Source organism: Uranotaenia lowii, chromosome 3 (assembly GCF_029784155.1).
Source record: "Uranotaenia lowii strain MFRU-FL chromosome 3, ASM2978415v1, whole genome shotgun sequence".
NCBI lineage: Eukaryota > Metazoa > Arthropoda > Insecta > Diptera > Culicidae > Uranotaenia > Uranotaenia lowii.
The window spans coordinates 287,521,139-287,543,696 of record NC_073693.1 but is presented as its reverse complement, the minus strand read 5'-3'; the positions used below and the strand labels follow the sequence as shown (position 1 = coordinate 287,543,696).

The 22,558-nt window shown below is 34.1% G+C and overlaps 1 protein-coding gene across 1 annotated transcript in view; it reads left to right on the top strand.

The window, feature by feature from the left end:
* The window catches only part of LOC129757908 (neuroligin-4, Y-linked), a 395,502-nt gene that overhangs the window by 356,458 nt on the left and 16,486 nt on the right, over positions 1 to 22,558 (top strand). The window contains exon 7 of the mRNA XM_055755292.1: positions 9,499 to 10,353. Within this exon, the coding sequence (XP_055611267.1) occupies positions 9,499 to 10,353 (855 nt within the window). The remainder of the gene's footprint in view (positions 1 to 9,498; positions 10,354 to 22,558) is intronic.

The following is a 22,558-nucleotide window of genomic DNA, read 5'->3' as shown; positions in this document are numbered from 1 at the left end:
TTTCGATCTTTTCATAGATTAATTACAAAATCATAATCATGATCAGATGATTTAAAATTTAAATAAAATTGAATCGTTTGTAAATTTCCAGACGTATTAATAATTTTAAATTTCAAGCTCTGAATATTTTGTTACCATCAATTAAACTAATAAATCCTGGAAAACACAAAAACAAGGAACAAAGTTTTTCTTGTTTAAAATTAAGATTTTGACTTCCAGAAGATTGTGTTTCCAAAACACAAAAATTCAAAGCTGAAAAAAAAACAAATTTACTAAAAATATTTAAAATGTTGGTTTATGTTGGTCAACAGTTAACGATTAGCGATTAGTGTTTCAAGCTTAAAACGATAACTTTTTTGATACATTTAGCATATTAAATTACCGATCACTAATTTTAAATGAGTTAGTGATTTAATTAGAGGCGCTAATTTTTCAGTTAGCGATGCCAAACACTGCCTGTAACTAACTAAGTTCATTATTTCAAACCAACCATTTGAACTTAAAATTTTATTCATCAAATACTTACACATCAACAAGCTGGTAGTCATGAGACAGGCGAATACTACCAACAATATTCAACAGAACGAGGAATTTTTGATGAAACATCAGTTATACGAGCGCAACCAATTTGCAAATCATAGCTTGTGAGGAATCGTTGGCATCATTTTGTGGAGTATCTTGGACCACCTATATTTTTATGTTTTTATATACATTCAAAACTTAAAATACATTTTCCCTGTCTGTAAAGTTCTCTCATTCCAAATGAAGAGTTAAGAAAAAGATTTTGTCCATCCCATATGAAAAATTTAATAATGAAATGAATTTTGAAATTACAGTTTTGGGTCAACTCATAAACTTTGCATGTTGTTTGGTCAATTTGGATTTGGTGACCCACGATACCCCACCATTTTTCAAAATCCAAAAACTATTTATTTTTCAAACAGACAGAACTTGGGGAAATTAACTTATTAAAAATTTTAAAAAAAATTAAAATGCAGAAAATCAAACAATTTTTTATTTTCATCTGATTCAAGCTGATTTTAACCCGGCCTTGCTCGGGTTCACAAAAGATATTAATCTTAATCAAAATGAGTCGTTTGATTTTTCGAAATATTGGAAGCTTTATATTCATCCTTTTAAGAAATTGGGCCCATGTTTGGCCACGTAAGTTTTGTAAGTCTTTTTAATGTTTTTATTGAGATTATTCACTGTGTTTATCGATTTAATTTTTTTAGAAGAAGCTTATAGTTTTAAGGATTTTGAATTGAATTTCAAAATAATTTCCTTCTTCTCTATCATAAAAATCTTTAATCTCTTTTGGAGACTATCCCACTTTTCAAGATGGGAGATCTCCCTATACAATGGTATATTTAAGTTTTATTTAATTAAAAATTTCTAAAAACACTTCCGAACCTTGTTGAACCATGAAATCATCTCTGAACCGAAATAACCATTGATGAAATGTTATGAAAATGGTCTTATTTGAGTTCCATTAATTATTTTGAAGAGTGATCAATGTTAAAATTCTTTGAAATCATTTGTTTGAGCTCGCAGTACCTAAAGGTTTTTTTCAAAATTGGATGGTAGAATTGAACACATTGATGACCAAAAATAAATCAAAAAGTATAAATAAATTGGCCAATGAAATTGGATTGTATAAAACTAAAAATCTCAGATTTTATTATCTTATCAATTTTCTAATCCCCCATTTAGATTCCCCAGTGGCTATCAAAGCGTTGAAATTGCAGCCTTCAACATATATGAAACTCTGAATTTAATGATTTTCTCAAAGCCCCCCAGCGGGGCGGTAGGCAGGACATTGAAAATCACTACAATTTTAGTCAATATATTCTTTCATGATAGTTGTATTTTTCAAAACAAAATGTAGGCTCATTATTGCATCCAAATATCTCGTACCGGTACCACGTGTTTTGAACAGTAGAAGGAAGAAACACCCGCCAAAATTTCTCCTTTCAAATCTTTGATGCTCAGCAAGCTTTGATTTGCTTTCCAGTCCACGTGAACTCTTGATGGTCGTTTCTAATGCCCGGCCCATGGTGATGATGAAAACAACCCCGCCAAAGGGAAAAAATTGGTTCTGAAAAATGGGTGCCATGACTTTTGGTTTGTGGGAAAAAACGAAAGTTCTATGGGAGGGTCCCTTTTCTCAGGTGGGAGGGGCTCGAAACTATTATTAAAACCTTCCCATGGTCCAAACACATAACTGTACCAAATTTCAGGCTGATCGGTTAAGCGGTGTGGATTTGCATAAGGTGCATACAAACATATATAGTCCAACTCATCTTTATATATTAGATAATAAAGAAGTTTTGAAACAAAGAAAAAAAAGTGGCCCATGATTTCCCACTCTCCTAATTTAATGTTGCGCATTAAAATGAACCTTTAAAGTTTCCAAGCAACCAAAAGTCACATATTTACTTCAATGAAGGCTTTGAAAGCTACATATTGGCTGACAAAGAGAATCAACTGCCCAATTCGCTTGAATGAACTTTATGTACTCCTTTATGAACTTGAAAGTTGCAAAAGTGATTAATGTGTACGTTGTATGTGGCTTATTTTGCCCAGTTCCCATGTATATGTACTTATTAATGAACTTGAAAGATGCAAAAAAGAATTATATGTACGTTGTAAGGGACTTAAGTCACATAAAGGGTACAAAAGTACTCAAAACTGAATTTACTATGTCACAAAAAGAGCATTGAGATGCCTTCTTCCTGGCTGTATGGATGGGCAGGTGCGCCTGCAGGTATGTTATAAAATCATATCACCACTTCCAGTTTTAGTTCAGTTAGAACAACATATAGGTGTGGTGTTGTGTAAGCGTGTTCGATTCTCACCACAAAGGTCGGGGTTCAATCCCCAAGCCGGGAAATTTTTTTTCAGTAATTTATTTGATACTCAAGTGTAGTAAATGTAGGAAAGAAGTAGGTAATCGAGCAGCAAATTGAACAAATCTCGTCAGACCGCAATTTGTCGAGTTTGGAACCCGACGCTTGGCATCATGGCGGCACCATGTATTGAATGGAATTAATGTCCAAGGTTGCAAAATAAGCATTGACCTTCTGAATCACAGTAAAGAGTCTCTTTTACGATTTTTTTTTCACTCTCAATTTTCCATCATTCAAATATGAATTGGTTAACTTCAAATTAATAACCTTTAAATTTTAGATCCGATTTAATTTAATTTAAAAATCAATCACATAAAAGATTCATATTATGGATGACCGAGAAAAAAAACACAAAATATTCCAGCAACAATATATCAAAAGCAGAGATTGTGTGTTATAACTTTTGCGTGTCCTATGAGTTTTTAAAGCCAAAAAGGAATAACAAATATTTATAAAAGCTGTATCACTGAATCAGGAATTGGTGTTTTTCGATATAGATTTCAATCTCCAGCAGGGATGCCATTCTCTATAGAGAAAAACGGAGAACGGAGAATAAAACACCCCCGTGCGATAACAGCAATTCACCCGGGTGAGATTTTTTGTTCCTCTCCACAGATTATTCGCACCCCGGTTTCGAAAGCTACACACACCTAATTCCAATTGCTCCGGCGTGCGACAATTTGTCACTGTAGAGCACCCCGGTGACAACACAGGACCGACTGGTTTAAGCCACGAAAAATCAAAGACAAAAACAAACACGATGGTGTGCATAATAATAGCATCAACAAACGATGAATGTTTCGGGCGAGTGGTTAAGCTTCGAATGTATTGGTAAACGCAACAAGCCAAGCTAGCTGCCGTCGCTGTCGCACTCCGTGGTGAAAACATTTTTTCACCATAGTGTGTGTTCGCTCTGGCGTGTTGATTAACAGATTCTCTACAGAGGTTTGGCTAAAAATCTCTGCGGTGCGTTTCAGTGAATCTCTACCGAGAATCGAAAACCGAGCACGTCGGTGATTCTCGTTAGAGAAATTGCAAGCCTGATCTCCAGAACCCAAAACATAAATTCATAATTAAAACCCAAGAAAAGAAATTTCACATTTCCCGAGAGGCGAATAATTTAAAAACTGATTTTTATGAATGCAAATTTGTATTTATTTTTTTTTTTCGTTAAGCTCTTGTTTCCGGTATTACTTTAGAAAATACAAAGTAAAAAATCAATTGAAAAATTGTGCACTTTTTAGCAAAAGTGTCTAATATCAAAAATATTTGGAAAACAAAGGATTTAACATAATGATCAAATTTCATGAAGACTGTGAGTAATTCACCATGTCTTCTGAGAAAAAAAATAACTAAAGCGAGTATGTTTTCCCGTTTTGTAAAATGCGGGAATCAAAAGAAAAATTTACAACCAAAAGCAATCCTAGATATTTTCAAGCACAAGTGAAAATGATTTTCAGCCTTCAACAAAGTTGTGAAACAGATCATATTTTTCAGCATCAAATACTAAACCAAACAAACCTTTCTTTATGTTAGCAACACGATTATCTAGACAAAATCGAGAGATCGACTGATAAGTTTAAAATTACCAAGCGTCAGAAAATTATAAGTGATAGAAAAATCTTACACAAAATCGAGTTTAGGACGCAAAAATCTTCTAAAATCAGTTTGCCTCTATTTTAATTTTTCCCTTGTGAATAAAAACTATCCCATTATTAGTCGACTATTTTTCAGCTTAAAGGAAATCTATCAGGCTTAAAAATTCGGAAGATCTTTAAGCAATTTTTGACCAACTATTTTCCTAAAAACCAATTTCAGCCTCATTTTTGTTTTGTGGCTCTTGTTCTTCTGAATGCTCAGCTGCATATTCAAAAGGATGTTGATAAATTACACAAGACAACAAAAATCATATTTTTTCGAGGTACAAAGAACTTATGAGCTTATTTTTAACGATTAGGGTGCTCTGAATCCAAATATTCAAGAAATTTTTATCAGGTTTTGTTTTTGAAAAACTTTTGAAAATAGGTAAAATTCATTTAAGAAATTTAAGAACTTCTGGAATTGTAAAACAGAACAAATAAATACTTTGCAAACAAAGATTTTATATCAATGATCAACTTTTTCAAAAACCGCAAGTAATTTTGGCTTCTGTGAAAAATACCATAGAAGTTTTTTTTTCTTGTTTACTTTTCGTCGCTCTGTAAAGGCAAAAGGCAAAAAAATTTTTAAATAATTTTCAATCAAATTGAACTTTTGACGTTTTTAAAAGTCAAATCTTTTTGCCATCCTTAAAAATCTTTTTTAGATTTAAAGGAAAAAAACCAATTCAAAATCAGTTTTTGTGTTTTTATGTAGGATTCTTGTTTCATCAGTTGGCATTGGTTGATTTCACTCCAACTTGATTCATTTTTAAACTTACGAACTATATATATTTAAAAAAAATTAGAGGTGCTAGACGAAAGATTCGAGTTCAGAACGCCTAATTCATTCTACTCAGCCATTAAAAAATAGTTACCAAAAATGCTGTTCCCCTGAGTATCAACAAAATTTTTAAATAAATTTTTAAAATATTTTTTATGTGTTTAAAAATCTATCTTTTTCATCTTTATATTTTGTATTTATGTTTGAAAAAAATCTGCAAGTTTTGAAGTTCTAAAATTAAAATTTTTGTTTATTTTAACTAACTTTTTCAAAATCTAAATCCTCTTCTTAATTAACAATAAAAAAAAACATTTTTGTACGTTTTATCCTTTCCAGGACCAAATTTTTCAATTGACGGCTTGTAATTTCAGAGCTTGGAGTTTGAGCTTGAAAATTTATAAAACGTTTCTCTTATTTTTATCATTCTAAATCATCTTTTTCAATCGATCATGATTTTTTGATTAATCTATGAAAAGTTATAAAAACGATTTAAAATAGCAACATCAAAGTAAATTTTAGTGCGCAATTTTACTGAATAAGTACCTGCTTTGTTCTTTCAATATTTATAACAAAACATGGAATTTCTTATCTGAGGCCCTTGGAGCCAAAGGGTATAAGTGCATGAAACCTTATTTCGAGAAAACACGGTTTAAAGTTGTTGTTATTGGCCATTTTCCATTTATTTTTCTAAAATTATTTTTTTGCTCTCGAACGTAAAAGTATGTAAATAAAACTCGAAAAATCTGAAAAAATCACCAAATATTGTTTGAAATAAGAAGAATCGTTTGGCATCATCAACTCAAAATCGACCGTTTTGTCACTTATACCCCTTTGGCTCTGAGGGCCTCATCTTTATCTTTGTCAGTTTTTTTGTGATCAATCAAAGCCTTTTAGTATGAATTGAACATGTTGTATTTTAAATATAAAAAGTTGGTATTGTGAACTTTCAAAATGAGCACTGTTTGCCGTTTATTTTGATATTTAAGAGAGAACGAATTTAAAAAAAATCTGACTTAGATCACTTGAAATTAAATTAAATATTTTCTTCTTTTTATTGAGATTAAAATCAATAATCAAATAATTGTGTTTTTAAAAAATTTTTTGCAGCTAAAAACTTAAGTTTTTTCCTAATCGAAAATTAAAATTTCAAATTGGGAATGAATATTTTTTCAAATTCAACTTTTAACCGTGGAATTTTCTAATCAATCCTTCCAAGAAAAATGATGAAAAGAGTTGTTAATCAAGATGATTAAAAAAATTGTGATAGAGAATTTGACTGGAAATGTGTTTTTCGGAGATTTAGACCGCATAACTAAAAAATACGAATTAACTTAAATTGTTAAGAAAACAGATAAAAAAACAGCTATATTTACACGTCCTCTAGAATCGACTCTTAAAATAAAACAGCATTTTTTGGTACTAAACATAAATTATAATAATCAAAACCAACTTAATAAACACATTTCAATCCCTGAAGAAGATATAATGAGGATCAAACTATTGGAAGCGTAAATCAACGCGTTGTTTTTTTTGCCAAAAAAAACAAGACTGCAAGCTGGAAAAACTCCGACAATGAGAATTGATTAAAAATTAACAATTATTATCATTTGAATAAACAAAAAATCAATCATGGATAATTAATGATTTTAACTGAAATTTATTCTTAGTTCAGATTTATTTATTTTTTTTTTTGTACGTTTTATTTAATGAGGGATTAACCTTCTGTTTTCACCCTCCAAAAGTTTTGTTTTTACACTTTAGATCTCATTAAAAAGGTTACACTGTTTTAAAAATTGTATCACTTTCTTCTCCTTGGAACGAATGTTATCAAGTTTTTCCGCCAGGCTGCCTTCCGGCAGCACTTGTCTTCTGTCGTTGTATTTCAGGCACTCCATAATTATGTGCTTTACCGTCAGTTGAACACCACACGCATCGCACACTGGTGTTTCCGTTCCCTCCATCAGATGTTTGTGGGTCATCCTGGTGTGACCGTTCCTCAACCTGGTAAGGACCTTCTGCTCTTTTTTGTTGTTTATATCCTTCCATTTTTCCGTTGTCGATTTTATTTCTCGCAGTTTTATATTAAGCTGATTGTTCCAGTTTCGTTCGTGTTGCAGTTTCAACATTCTCTTGATCCACTTGAGCGCGTCCGCTTTTGGAATATTTATAGCGTATCTACCTTCATTTCTTCCTAAGTTCGCAAGTCGATCAGCCTCTTCGTTGCCCTGAATACCAACGTGACTTGGAATCCAGACCATCGTAACGTTTTTCAGATTTTTTTGATAGATGATGTTTTGGATGATCGGATGCTTGGTTCCAGATTCTAAAGCTGTTAGCACACTTGCCGAGTCGGTGTAGATCAAAGTTGGTTCATTGGCTCTTTTGACCACTACATCAATAGCGAAAGCTTCTGCCGAGAAAATTGAGAGATGTTCTGGAAGACTTCGAGATATGTTTTCTTCCATTGGGTTGAAAATGCCAAAGCCCACTTTCCCGCTTGCTAGGGAGCCGTCAGTGTACACTTCTCTTCTGAAGCGGTACTTAGTGTTTTTAAGGTTTGCGATTTATGTATTCTCTTAATGTATACTATTTCTGTGCACTAATTCTTTATTTTTTATTCAAAATTTTAATTCTTAAATTCTTTAAATCTTCTTTTTGTTTACTGGTGCCTCGGAACATTGATTTTAAATTTGTAAATTAGACAACTTAAAATTTATTAAGTTCAATTCAGAATTGAAGCATAATTTAAACAATAAATAGTTTACCGGCAAGAGTATCGATTCGAAGCTTTTTAAATGGTGCACTATCGTACTAAGTAGTAAATTTTTACTTTTTTCAAGTTCGTGTGATGGTCCTCAGTATATAAATAGTTTTGAAAAATCGAAAACCTTCCACAGATCTTTCGCACGGGCCTGTTCTCATGACCTTTCTTCCCACAATTTTGGATTTCACCAGCTATTTTTAAAATCAATGAAAACGTTTGAAAATTTATAGTTTTTGATATATTTGTAATGTCGTAACGCATAAAGCACCAATTGCAGTAATTTTTGGTATTGCACGAATTCAATTAAACATTTTTTGTCAGAAATGTTTAAAAGAAAAATCATAAATGTGCTGCATAAATTTAAGGGTAAATATACTACGAAAAAATCTACTAGCTGAAATCATAGAAATTAACGTTTAAATGGATGAAATTTTGAATTTGACAAACGTGTGATGCAAAACAATCATATTCCAGCATATGGAAACGCGATTAAAAAGGTGAATCATTGATTTGCATATTGATGCATTTAGCTCAGACTGGTTATTGATTAATATTTATTTAAAAAAAAATTGATAATTGTCCGAAAAATATTTTTAATACCAACTGTGTTGTTTTTTCCTCTTATTCACCTTTGGTCCATGACAGCCAAACCGTGTTGGGGTAGGATAATAAAAGCAAAATAAAGTTTGAAGGTGAAATCATTCCGTCATACCGGGTAAAGTTTTTTAAGGCATTGAAAAATGTTAAAATTTATACATGTATTGCTTGATATTTTTAATTTTTTTATGAGATACAAAAACTTTAAAAAAAACTTTCCCACGTTCACTAAAACGATTTCTCCGTGAAATACAATACAAGATGTTCGGGCTTGTTTCCATTTAACCCGGTTTCTGTTTTGAAGGGCTAACATGTTGTGTGCTTTTTTTAATAATGTTGTTTGCTTAACAATTATCATCTATGAGGAAGTCAATTTGAACGCATTCCGAATTCTGTTTCATAAATCAAAACTCAAATGAATTTTCAAAAATCAATCGATTAACTACCGATCCCAAAAAATTCCTGCAAATTTGCAATCGTACCCGTTAACCTGGCATCGTTCAACCATAAAATACAATCATCGAAAATTTGTCCTTTCCAATTGAACGCACTAATAGGGTTTCCTTCCGGTGACATTCGTTCCCAACCCTTGCTTCCAACTGTCAGGTAAAATCCCGGTCCCAGGGCTAGTCCTTCCGCCCTTCTGAGAAATGGAGGTCCTCGTTCAGGAGCTTACCACAATCGATTTCAATAAATAATTAGCCACTGTTACGTCTGCTTGGCGTGGGTGGCCCCGTTCCAAATACGTAGGTACATGAAAGTTAATCGAATCCGTTCCGTTTTTTTTTTTTTCTTTCTTCCCATCAGCCGGAATGACGACGATGGAACCGGCCCTACTTACCACCTGCATGCCGGTGGCCAACTTCACCGGCTACGGTCAGACGCCAACGTCCTCGGTCCAGCAGAACGCCACTGCCGAGAACACCCTCGCCGGATTGGAGGCGGCCGGATATGCCGCTTACTCGACCGCCCTCAGCGTCACCATCGCCATCGGATGCAGCTTGCTGATACTGAACGTGCTGATCTTTGCCGGCGTTTACTATCAGCGAGACAAAACCCGGCTGGAGGTCAAGAGCCTGCAGAAACAGTACCAACAACATGGGGGAATGCACCAGCAGGGCCCGTTTGATCCGATTAAGCACGCCCACTATCATCTCGGTCACTCGCAATCGGCCAACGTGATTGTGGACGTCGAGAACCACGACACCGGCGCTCTGATACTGGCCAGCGACGTCAAATCACCGCACATTTGCTCCAACTCGATGCAGATCAACGTGATGAAGAGCGGATCGCCGGGTAATGATGGACGAGGGGGCGGGGTCGTGGGCGTGGGCGGAGGAATGTCCAACGACGCCGGGGTCAACTGCAATGTTCCGACGGGTGGCGGCGGCCAGACCGCAAATAGTGTAAAAATTCCGCTAACGAACAGCAGCTCCTACAAACCGCGCACCGAACACATTACGATACCGATCAAAAACTCAACCTTCACCGGGAGTGGTGGGGTTGGAGGAGGCGGAGTCCCCGGAGGAGGGGGTGGAGGACCCGGGATGATGACACTGCCAAAACCGAGCACCGTGCACATACCGATGAGTTACAATCGGAACGAGTGCATGACACTGCCCCGGAATGCGGGCATCAATGCGTCCAATGCAGCCAATGCAGGTAAGCAAGCAAGCGAGCAAGAATGCAAAACAAGGATGATGTTGGTCCATCAGCTGGTGGCCAAATGGTAGAACTAGGACTTGTTATGACGTAAATAGGAGGTCTTGGTTTCAATGGTCCTTTTCCATCAGGGCGTACAAGTACCTACAACTTTGGACCGCAATGACGATGTGTCAATCATTTTGCCGTTGGACAAATGTAGGTATACCTACCTACTTTGCGGCTAGAAGTTTATTTCCATATCGTCGATTTCGATGTTCATTTTTGGTTTATAAAAGCACACGAGAAGCATCTCAACATAAGATTCATGACCCCAAACGACGAATGGAAGCTTCAAACTTGATGCTGTTTTGGGATGCAATCAATGGCCAGTAATTAAGAACATCCTCCAAAACCTCTGTCCCTTTGAACGATTTGGTCAAATCAGCTTGCACTTTTCGAAAAAGTTGAAAAATATTACTAAGAACTAGGTTACAAATTTTGATATTTAAATCCAAAACATATTGTACAATAATGCTTATAACAGATAAAAAGAATATAAATGTGAAATTATCGATTCATTTTTATTCCTATACGCAAGGTTACCCAGACAACCAGAAGTAGTATTTTATTATACAGATTATATCGTATAGAATGTCATTTAAACTCATTTTCGTATATCTTCACTTACAATGTGTGGCCCATGCATATTCTTTATCGTATTTAAATACATTGCATGATTTTATTACGACAATACAGTCCAAATCAAGAATATGCGTGCTAATGTACCTATATGGCCTCCAAAATTATACGTATCTTCTAGTTTTTCTGCATTATTTACGATATGTTTACACATATATTTGCACGTATATTCGTGTTGCAAATACCCGTGGGCATGGTAAGAGGCTCATTTATATCACTTTGATGTAAATGGGTATGCCTTGTCGCGCAAGATCTTAAAGAATCGAATAGTGATAGTATCACACCAGATCTTGCGAACACGAACGGATCACTGATGAATACCAGTGAAACGGAATCTACGTGTTGGCCCCACGGCTTTATACAAACGTCTTACCAGTGTTCAATATGGTCCGATCAGTATTGATTGTTTGACCTGATATAATTTTTCATACAATTTATTTAATAAAGTTTTATATTTCAGGTCCGGTATTCTGTAGGTTCAGATGTGTCCCCGTACGGTAGGCTGTAAAGGTAGTAGTATTCGCCTCCCCAATGCTCTAGTAAGTGTGCATTTGCGGTTTATGAATTTCGAAGGCTTATTCTTAAATCATGCATTTTACAAGAACTAGAGGCTCATTGGATCAGAATGCTTTTTGGACAGTTTCCTGTTAACAATAATTCTTTCTCGTTTCAACGCTTTTTGGTAGATTTGTCTATTGTTCGGTTAGGCTTGAAATTCAATTAAGGTAGTGGAAGAAAGATGTTACGATTTTGAAAAACAATAATATAAAGGCAGTCCAGGAAGATAATATCGGGAATTAAAAATAGGAGTGTTATTTAATTCAACCGAAACAGATTGAGGAAAGTTGCTCTGAGAAGATGTTCAGAGTTAGCGATGAGGCTTTAGAGGAACAGCATTGTCATTAGTAGTATGGTCTTGTTTGGTTATTTATCAATTATTTTATTGTGTTTGTAACGTAGATTTTTTTACAATTGCTGCAGTGATAAACACCTTTTAATGGAGATTCTGTTTTATGGTATCCAAGTTGTTAATATAATTACAGAGTAGCCACGCATTTGTTCTGAATCTCTTAAGACTTACTCATTTGTAAATATTTTTATACGCCAATCTATGTTAATCTCAAGAGAAAACTATCATGGGCTCAAAGTTTTTAAATCGAGTAAGGATAGGTGATAGGTAGGACCCAACACTATTCATTGTGACAACAAAACTCAGCCCTACAAAGGCTACTATTTGTTGTTCACTTTACACGACACAATACTTTTCAGTGTAACAACAAAAAAACATTGCGCACTTTAGATGACACAATACTACTCACTGTGACAACAAAACTCAGCCCTTCAAAGGCTACTATTTGTTGCTCACTTCACATGACACAATACTACTCACTGTGACAACAAAATTCAAACATTGCTCACTTCACATGACACAATATTACTCACTGTGACAACAAAACTCAGCCCTACAAAGGATACTATTTGTTGTTCACTTTACACGACACAATACTTTTCAGTGTAACAACAAAAAAACATTGCGCACTTTAGATGACACAATACTACTCACTGTGACAACAAAACTCAGCCCTTCAAAGGCTACTATTTGTTGCTCACTTCACATGACACAATATTACTCACCGTGAAAACAAAACTCAGCCCTACAAAGGCTACTATTTGTTGCTCACTTCACATGACACAATACTACTCACTGTGACAACAAAATTCAAACATTGCACTTTACATGACACAATATTACTCACTGTGACAACAAAACTCAGCCCTACGAAGGCTACTATTTGTTGCTCACTTCACATGACACAATATTACTCACTGTGACAACAAAACTCAGCCCTTCAAAGGCTACTATTTGTTGCTCACTTCACATGACACAAAACTTTTCATTGTGACAACAAACCTCAGCCCTACAAAGGCTACTATTTGTTGCTCACTTCACATGACACAATACTACTCACTGTGACAACAAAATTCAAACATTGCTCACTTCACATGACACAATATTACTCACTGTGACAACAAAACTCAGCCCTACAAAGGATACTATTTGTTGCTCACTTCACATGACACAATACTACTCACTGTGACAACAAAATTCAAACATTGCTCACTTCACATGACACAATACTACTCACCGTGACAACAAATCTCAGCCCTACAAAGGCTACTATTTGTTGCTCACTTTACACGACACAATACTTTTCAGTGTGACAACAAAATTCAAACATTGCGCACTTCAGATGACACAATACTACTCACTGTGACAACAAAACTCAGCCCTTCAAAGGCTACTATTTGTTGCTAACTTCACATGACACAATACTACTCACTGTGACAACAAAATTCAAACATTGCTCACTCCACATGACACAATATTACTCACTGTGACAACAAAACTCAGCCCTACAAAGGCTACTATTTGTTGCTCACTTCACATGACACAATACTACTCACTGTGACAACAAAATTCAAACATTGCTCACTTCACATGACACAATATTACTCACTGTGACAACAAAACTCAGCCCTTCAAAGGCTACTATTTGTTGCTCACTTCACATGACACAAAACTTTTCATTGTGACAACAAACCTCAGCCCTACAAAGGCTACTATTTGTTGCTCACTTCACATGACACAATACTACTCACTGTGACAACAAAATTCAAACATTGCTCACTTCACATGACACAATATTACTCACTGTGACAACAAAACTCAGCCCTACAAAGACTACTATTTGTTGCTCACTTCACATGACACAATACTACTCACTGTGACAACAAAATTCAAACATTGCTCACTTCACATGACACAATATTACTCACTGTGACAACAAAACTCAGCCCTACAAAGGCTACTATTTGTTGCTCACTTCACATGACACAATACTACTCACTGTGACAACAAAATTCAAACATTGCTCACTTCACATGACACAATACTACTCACCGTGACAACAAAACTCAGCCCTACAAAGGCTACTATTTGTTGCTCACTTTACACGACACAATACTTTTCAGTGTGACAACAAAATTCAAACATTGCGCACTTCAGATGACACAATACTACTCACTGTGACAACAAAACTCAGCCCTTCAAAGGCCTATTTGTTGCTCACTTCACATGATACAAAACTTTTCATTGTGACAACAAACCTCAGCCCTACAAAGGCTACTATTTGTTGCTCACTTCACACTACACAATACTACTTAATATCATGACGAATCCAGCAAACAAACCATACCAAAGCTACTATTTGTTGCTCCCTTCACATGACACAGTGTTACACATTTACACATTATACAACCGATATAAAATACCCTCGCTCGCAATACGGCTCATTGGCAAGCCCAGCCCTGGTTCGCCAGGGTTTGACTTGTCAGAGAGCAACCGGAGTTTAAATGAGACACATTCTTAATCCGCCCGGTGTATTGCGGTCTCCTCCCAATCCTACCCATTTCATTTACCTAGCTTTCCCCCGCGGTGAGTAATTTTGGCCTCAAAAGGGCCGTGTGATTTCTCATAAAGCTGCCGCTTGAAAAAAAAAAAAAAAAAAAAAAAAATATTCGTGTTGCAAATACGAAATACCCACCAAATATAGATATTAAATTTCGAAACCTATCTCACAGCTTGTCTTGCCAAAAACAGAAACAAAGGTTTTAGTTTTTGAATTGACACGAGAAATAAGGTACCGTAACCCGGGGTAAGATTAATCACTTTTTTTCAATATATTTCGATTATTTTTCCTGTTAAGGGAAATGTGGCATGTTTAATATTTTTAAAACCAGTACCTATGAACGTAAAACATGGATGAAGAAATTTGTTAGACTACTTAAAATTTTTTTTTAAAATCGTTTTTGTCTCTGTTCAGAATTTGATGCTTTTAGGTGACATTGATCAATCTCTATTCTGACGGTTTTATCGAGTTTTCTTGATGATAAAAGATACAAAACACCTTCATAATAATTACAGATGCTAGTTTATCAATTGAACCTTGATTTTTAACGTTTAGTTTTAAAAATATTTCTAATCGAAAAAACAGCTATGATGCTGCCTACATTTACGGGCAAAAATTATAATAATTGCTATATAGTTTGAGCTTCAAAATACAAATGAAATTTTACCTTCACTCCCCTAGGCCCTCTCACTATTTCCATTTTCATTTTTCCTGCAAATTAACGATTTGATAAGGTTCCTATCCATTTATCGAATACGGGCTTACTCTTGGAAAATGTCCTCATTTTTTAAATATCAAAATTTTATCATTTATTGACTATAACTGCACAATAACTGTTCATATACAAAGAAAAAAAGTTATTCTTTCACATTTAACAACCCGTTTGCATCTACATGCTTTTTAGTTTCATCAAAACAGCTGTTTGTTTGTGAGCCTAGGAAAAAAAAAGATATTTTAAGGTTTTCAAATTACATTTTTACTCACAGATTTTTTTTTTAAATATTGACCAAATTTTGTCTATTTGATACTCAATTAATAGGCTTTCAAACGTAGAAACCAGTTTTCGAAAATTCAAACTATAGACTGAGTTATTGATGATATTGAAGAAAAGTTTATTGTTGGTCCAAATTACCCCGGTGATCAATATTACCCCTTTTTACGATAATAGAAAAAATAAAAAAAATAAAAAACAAAAAAAATACATTTTTCCTTGAAAATAAAAAATGTTTGCCATCTTAGATAAAATTGATCAATTGAACATATTTTTGGAACCACGTCATAATAAAATATAACAATTTTGACAAACAGTATCCAAATATAAAATTTTGAAATCAAAGCTGTAAAATATTCATACATTTGAAAAGCTGATAGTTTCATCGAGTCTCAGGCCCACTTTATCTGGATGTCGGTTCTATAAATAATCGTTTAAATTGTATCTATGGACCTTAGGGTGGCAGCCAAATGGGTCGATTTTCGTATATCAACCATAAAAAAAATTGTAGATTGGTCCAAAAAACAGACCTGTGCAAAATTTTAGTTCGATCGGACTTGATTTAGAGCTGCCTCAAAGCACTCAAAGTCTCAGTTTTTTTTACCCTCATAATCACCAAAGAGGGGATCAAAGGAAATCGGAAAAACTGAAATTTTAATTATGATTTCAGAGTTATTCAAAATGCATAATGTGTCGAAATCTGGTGTTGTATGTTATATCAAAAAAATATATCGCCTTAAGAATTTCAAAAACCACGTAAGGGACAACCAAAAGATATCCGGAAAGTCTAATTTTAATTTTCATGCCAAATGATTTAGAAATGAATGAAACGTCGACATTTGATGTAATCTCGAAAAAAAATGGTTTGATGAAAAAACGGCTTTCAGGGAAAAAATCCAGAAAGTCAATTTTTGGCCATCCTTTTTTTCGAGTTTAATAAAGACCCCTCTTTTGAACTTTAATTTTCGATTTTTCGGATCGATTCTTCAGCCTTGGAAAAATCGATTAAATCGGTTTATTTTTGACTCGATCCTCCGATCTTTTGAATTTTTCTCTTAACGTATTTCGGAGATTTCTTTTATCACTCGGAATTGGAACATCGCGAGGAGGGGGACTAAAAAAAATAATGCGAAAAATGATTTTCAATATCGAGCAGAATTTAAATATCTGTATCAATCATAAGACTGATGATGATCCGAAATTTCTTTATGTTTATTGTTGGAAAGGGCAACTACCAGGGATCCATCAATTTCGCACTCACAATAGAAAGCATGTTTGACCTTTTCCATAGAACTATCTCTTAAAAGCTTACTCAACCCCGAGGTAATTCAAGCAGCAGTAGCAGTCTAAAACTCAGCTCGATTTTTTTTTCGAAGCTTTCAAGATCCATTGTCAAAGCTGAGCATTTAGCTTTCGAATGAGACCTCAAATATAAATATTATAAATATTAAGGTTTTATTTTTGACACTTTATCAGCATTACGTTCTCATATTAATATTAAATGGGGTAATTGTAAGCACAGACCCCGTTCGAATTAGGCAACGCGCCCGAAGATTTAAAAATATGAAACACAGAATTTTTGACGAATTTTCAAATTGAACTTTTTGTCAATTTGCAATTTCTCAGATTTTATTGCACTTAAATTCTATTTTGCGCTGGATTTTGAGTATATTCACGCAAGATTTTCGCTATAAACTTATTTTCATCTGAAAGGAAATTTTATACCCATTTTAGCGGTTTAGTTACATGAGCGCTGCGATACTTTACACAAAAATGATAAATAAAAATGTGTAATTTTTCTGGAGCATTCCGTGGCAGGTTTTTTTTAAATTTTTATCTCAAACTTTGAATAACGTGTTGTAGCTGAATATTGTCTTGATAACATATTTAAGGTTACATTATGAAGTTTCCAAAACTATAAATTTTGTAAAAATCGGATGGGAAACAAATAGAGTGTCCTACCCGGGATTTCCCAATTGAAAATTTCCGGGAATAAAAAAAAAATCGGGAGTTCCCTGAAAACCGATCGACAGATTTTCCGATTCTCGGGAACGCTAAAACGGCCGGGAAATGGACACTCTAGAAACAAGAGAGACATATTGGTGTGGGACTGTAACGAGTAAAAATTTCAGGGACAGATGAGGGTGAAGTAAAATGTTTCTATAGTTTAAACTATCAATAACTGTTTTCATTTGGAATATTTTACTGATGCTGATTTTGCAAGTTTTTCAGTTTAGTCCCTTCATGATGTTAGTTTTTGTAAGATTTGTCTGAGGTGAAATGATGATCGACAAAAATTAGAATTCTTTTTTTCTCGATGAGCAGTTTCTTTTCGTTCAGTGTATTTCGCAGGTTTGTTCGTTGATATATTAGTGTGATTTCAATACGTCTTACATTATAAGGAAATGTCAATATATGGCTGTATTTTTCAAAGGGAGTTAGCTTAGATTAATTTTTTGTAACCTTTTTTTAAGGAAACTAAATGTGAGTACTGTTACTTATCATTTTTTGCCAATTAGCATCAGATTGCCTCAAATCTGCCGAGTATTGAACATTTAAAAAACTTTCACCTAGAAATCAGGATTGTAAAATCTTCAGTTAAAAATCTTTCTCCAAGATCGATTCAGCTGAATGGTCTCAAGATCCATCCTCTTAAAAAAACGGAGTCAACGGATCGATTTTTGCTAGATCGATCTTCTCAATTTTTATTGGGTTATTGTCTGAGGGTTGTTGATGGAAAAAGACAGAAAATCTGATACATTTGAATATTTCTAAAACGCTTGAATTCACCCAATTAATTGAATAATTATTTTCTTCGGTTATACTAAGTTTGCCAGATTTTTAGGTTCCCAAAAAACGTTTTATGATTATTTTTATGAATCTTGCTAAAAAAAATACGTTTTGGAGGCGTTTTTTTTTTTGTATGATAAGTAAAATAAGTAAAATAAATCTAGTATTATGATACTAGCCTGAGGAAAACTATATTCAAAAGAAATCGGGCCGTCGTGGAAAACTATTTATTAAAAATCAATTTTCCGTACTCCTCTCAAACAAAATATTCTAATATTCCATCTACACTTTAGGCTCGTTCATGCTCAAATTTTACTTTTGATTTTCTGTTAAGCCATTGATCAGTTCCAGTATGATTTTCTGATGTTAAAGTTTTCTTAAGTTTCGTACTTTCATTGACCTCATATGTATAACCTAAGGTTGCCAGATTGCCCGGATTTATCTGGGTTTGCCCGGATAGTCAATACAAAATTTGGGAATAGTCCGGCCCGGCCCGGTTGCCCGGATTTCATTGAAAAATTCCCAGATTTAGCCCAGTTTTATTTTACTTATCATACAAAAAAAAAACGCCTCCAAAACGTGTATTTTTAGCAAGATTCATAAAAATAATCATAAAACGTTTTTTGGGAACCTAAAATGCGATTCAAAATCCGTCGATGAGCTTTGAGGAAAAAAACGTTATCTTCGGATACGTGCTGAAAAAAATCTGGCAAACTTAGTATAACCGAAGAAAATAATAATTCAATTAATTGGATGAATTCAAGCGTTTTAGAAATATTCAAATGTATCGGCTTTTCTGTCTTTTTCCATCAACAACACTCAGACAATAACCCCATAAAAATTGAGGAGATTGATCTAGCAAAAATCGATCCGTTGACTCCGTTTTTTTAGGAGGATGGATCCTGAGACCATTCAGCTGAATCGATCTTGGAGAAAGATTTTTAACTGAAGATTTTACAATCCTGATTTCTAGGTGAAAGTTTTTTAAATGTTCAATACTCGGCAGATTTGAGGCAACCTGATGCTAATTGGCGAAAAATGATAAGTAACAGTTTCCACATTTAGTTTCCTTAAAGGTTACAAAAAATTAATCTTAGCTTACTCCCTTTGAAAAATATAGCCATATATTGACATTTCCTTATAATGTAAGATGTATTGAAATCACACTAATATATCAACGAACAAACCTGCGAAATAACTGAACGAAAAGAAACTGCTCATCGAGAAAAAAAGAATTCTAATTTTTGTCGATCATCATTTCACCTCAGACAAATCTTATAAAAATTAACATCATGAAGGGACGAAAATGAAAAACTTGCAAAATCAGCATCAGTAAAATATTCCAAGTGAAAACAGTTATTGATAGTTTAAACTATAGAATTAAAAATGCTTCCAGATAACATTCAGTAAAAAAAAGGAAAACATGTCTTGTTCTGAACCAGTTTTAAGAATTTATGATTCAAGGAACTTTTACTAATTATTGTTAAATAAGTTTCAGTCATGAGAGAACTGAAATTAAAAAGATGATTTTTAATCTACAGGAAATTTTATTTTAGTCTGAGTAAAATCGCCCTTTGTGTTTGTTCGACAAAAAAGTTGTTAGCTTAAATTATGTTTTTGAGATATTAACGAATATTTATTCAAACAAAAAACCCACTTCAAGCACAATCAATTTTGTTTAAGATTTACAAAGGGACTTTTAAATGTTTCTCGAAACTATTTGAGCTTCTACCTAGAGCTCTCCTGCAAAAAAAAAACCTTTTTAAAGTCTCGTTCTCTAACAGCTTGCACCATCAGGTTTAAGGAGCAAAATTCGTTTTCTTTCAATTTAAAACTCATTGGCTAAAACTAGTGCATTTGAAATTTAGTAAACAAAAATCCAGTAGGTAACTTAAAAAACTGAAGGTATTGAAATCAATTTTGCTAGACTATAGAAATTTGTAGTCAAAACACTTGCATGAGTTTATACGCAAACAAAATGGCCTTAACTAGGTCAACGATACAATATTTCGAAAAGCTGTAAACTAGATATAAATGAAGGTACCTACAATCAGATCCATAACTCTAAGATTATAACAAAATTTTAACAACAAAAAGATCCTGAAGGGAACCGAACTCAAATTAATGCCTTTTTCTAGTACCAAATAAAATAAATCATAAATAACAATTTCAAAGAACCACTCTCATAATCATTCTAAAAATGGTCCTGTGACAATATTGTTCTGGAACACCTCATTAACAAAATCTTCTTAATTCATCACAATTCTGGTGAAATGTCCTTAGTTAAAGAAATCACTATAACGTCATCATTTGACCATCTTATTCTGTTTTTTTATTGAATATTAATCTTAATCATGAGTACCAAGCAAACTTAACCTTTATTATAAAATGAAAAAAACTATCCAAACATTTCAGTAAGATTGGTCAAAGAGGAAGTTCATTTTTGAATTCAGTAGAATTAAATTGGCTTCAAACAGTTTATCTCAATAAATTTAGATTCTCAATTTAGGCTTGTTCTTAAATTTTCTTATAATGTGAAAAATGTGATGGAAAAATAGATTTCAATTGTGTAATGCTGGTGATAAAAACCTCTTATTTTCCAAAAAAAAAATTCATATCTGGCTTTATCTACTTCGATAGGTTCGTTTCATTGGGATCCATTGCTAAAAAGGTTGATGAACTCACGATCTTTCCTCAAGTTAAAATTGCGCCAACAAGACGAAGTCAACAAGGAACATTTTTCTTCCATTAGTTTGAAATTCTTTCACTGGAAAAGCTAAAACGCTTTATTAAATTCCATCATCTCCAATTTTGGAACTAACGGAGAAGATATTGTTTTCTTGCTAATCAAAAAACGCCATCTCATGATGATGGGAAGAAATTTTACCGGAACAGAGGAGGGCCGCGAATCATGAACCACTCAATTCCGGAACTTCCGCATTTTTTTTTCTTCTCTTCTAGTTCACCTTCTGGTTCCTAACTCCCCAATCATTTGAGATGAAATGGCTTAACATTTGTTCTCTGTCAGTCACGTTATTAATGAATAATGTCATTCTGAGTAGAGAAGTCACTTTTGTTTTCTCTTAGGTTAGCTATTTGGCTGAAACTGGCTCCAGATTGGCTTTGATCTGGCGAATTTGACGAACCTTCTTCTGATCAGGGGCAAATGTCAAAGACGGTCGAAAACGATTCATCATGTTTACGGAAAATTGAATGAATTTGGATAAAAAGTCAATTAGAGTTTGAAAATTATGTTAATGCAAAATCGAAAAATTTGGTAAAAGTTAAACTATTTGAATCCTAAATTAAATGAAATCCTTCTCAATTTTGAGTTAACACATGTTTCAATCAAATTGTAGATAAAATGCAGCCATAGCCTCATCAATATCCAGTGTCCGTTTTGCGAAAATTCTTTAATACTTTTAAACTTTTGCCGGACGTTGCCACACAAATAAAAATAAACAAAAAAAAGCCGCAATCAATCATCGGCACAGGCTGACGACAGCTGAGGCGAACATTTTAAATTCTTTCTCAACTTTGTGGTTCCTACGGAAATGTTTCGATATTTTCGTAATTCGTTTACCAAGCCACTGACGCAAGCAAACTCTCCGGTTTCTGGTTTTCGGTTTTGGATTGTGAAATTTGATCAACTGCTGCTGCTGCTGCTCTGCTACTAATGTTGTGTCTATCGGATCCAAACCACTGCCGTTTGGCATTAATTATGATCCCCCGTGTTTGGTAACTGAAGCTGTTCTGAGGGTGAAAAGGGAAGTGAGTTCATTATTCATAAATATCCCAGCTCCTGTCATCAGCTGGAGTGACATTTTGATCATTTGTTCAGTTTCGAAGTCAGCAACTGTACCGTAGAGATTTTTTCTTTGTTATGGGGCAATTTAAAACTACCACAGCTTTTGAGTTCAACCTACTCAACTATCGAAAAAAAAACATTAAAAATAAACAAAAAATGGTCGCATAACCATACAAAACCATCTACATACATGTCGTTGAAACTAAAACGGTAAAGTTTTAAATGTTTCGAAAAGGTAATTAATGTTTTGAATGATAATTTTGGAAATGATTTTTCCATCAAATCCAAATTATGATGATGGGAAAATTTAGTCCAATCCGTCGCCGTCAAGTTTTGACCACCATGCTGTGTTTTTATTCTTAAGTATGCGGTTAACTTATTCTAATTTTTAACACTGTTGTTTAGTCATCTTTTTAAATTTTAAGTTTACAGTAATGGTCTGAAATTTCATACTAAATGCTTGAA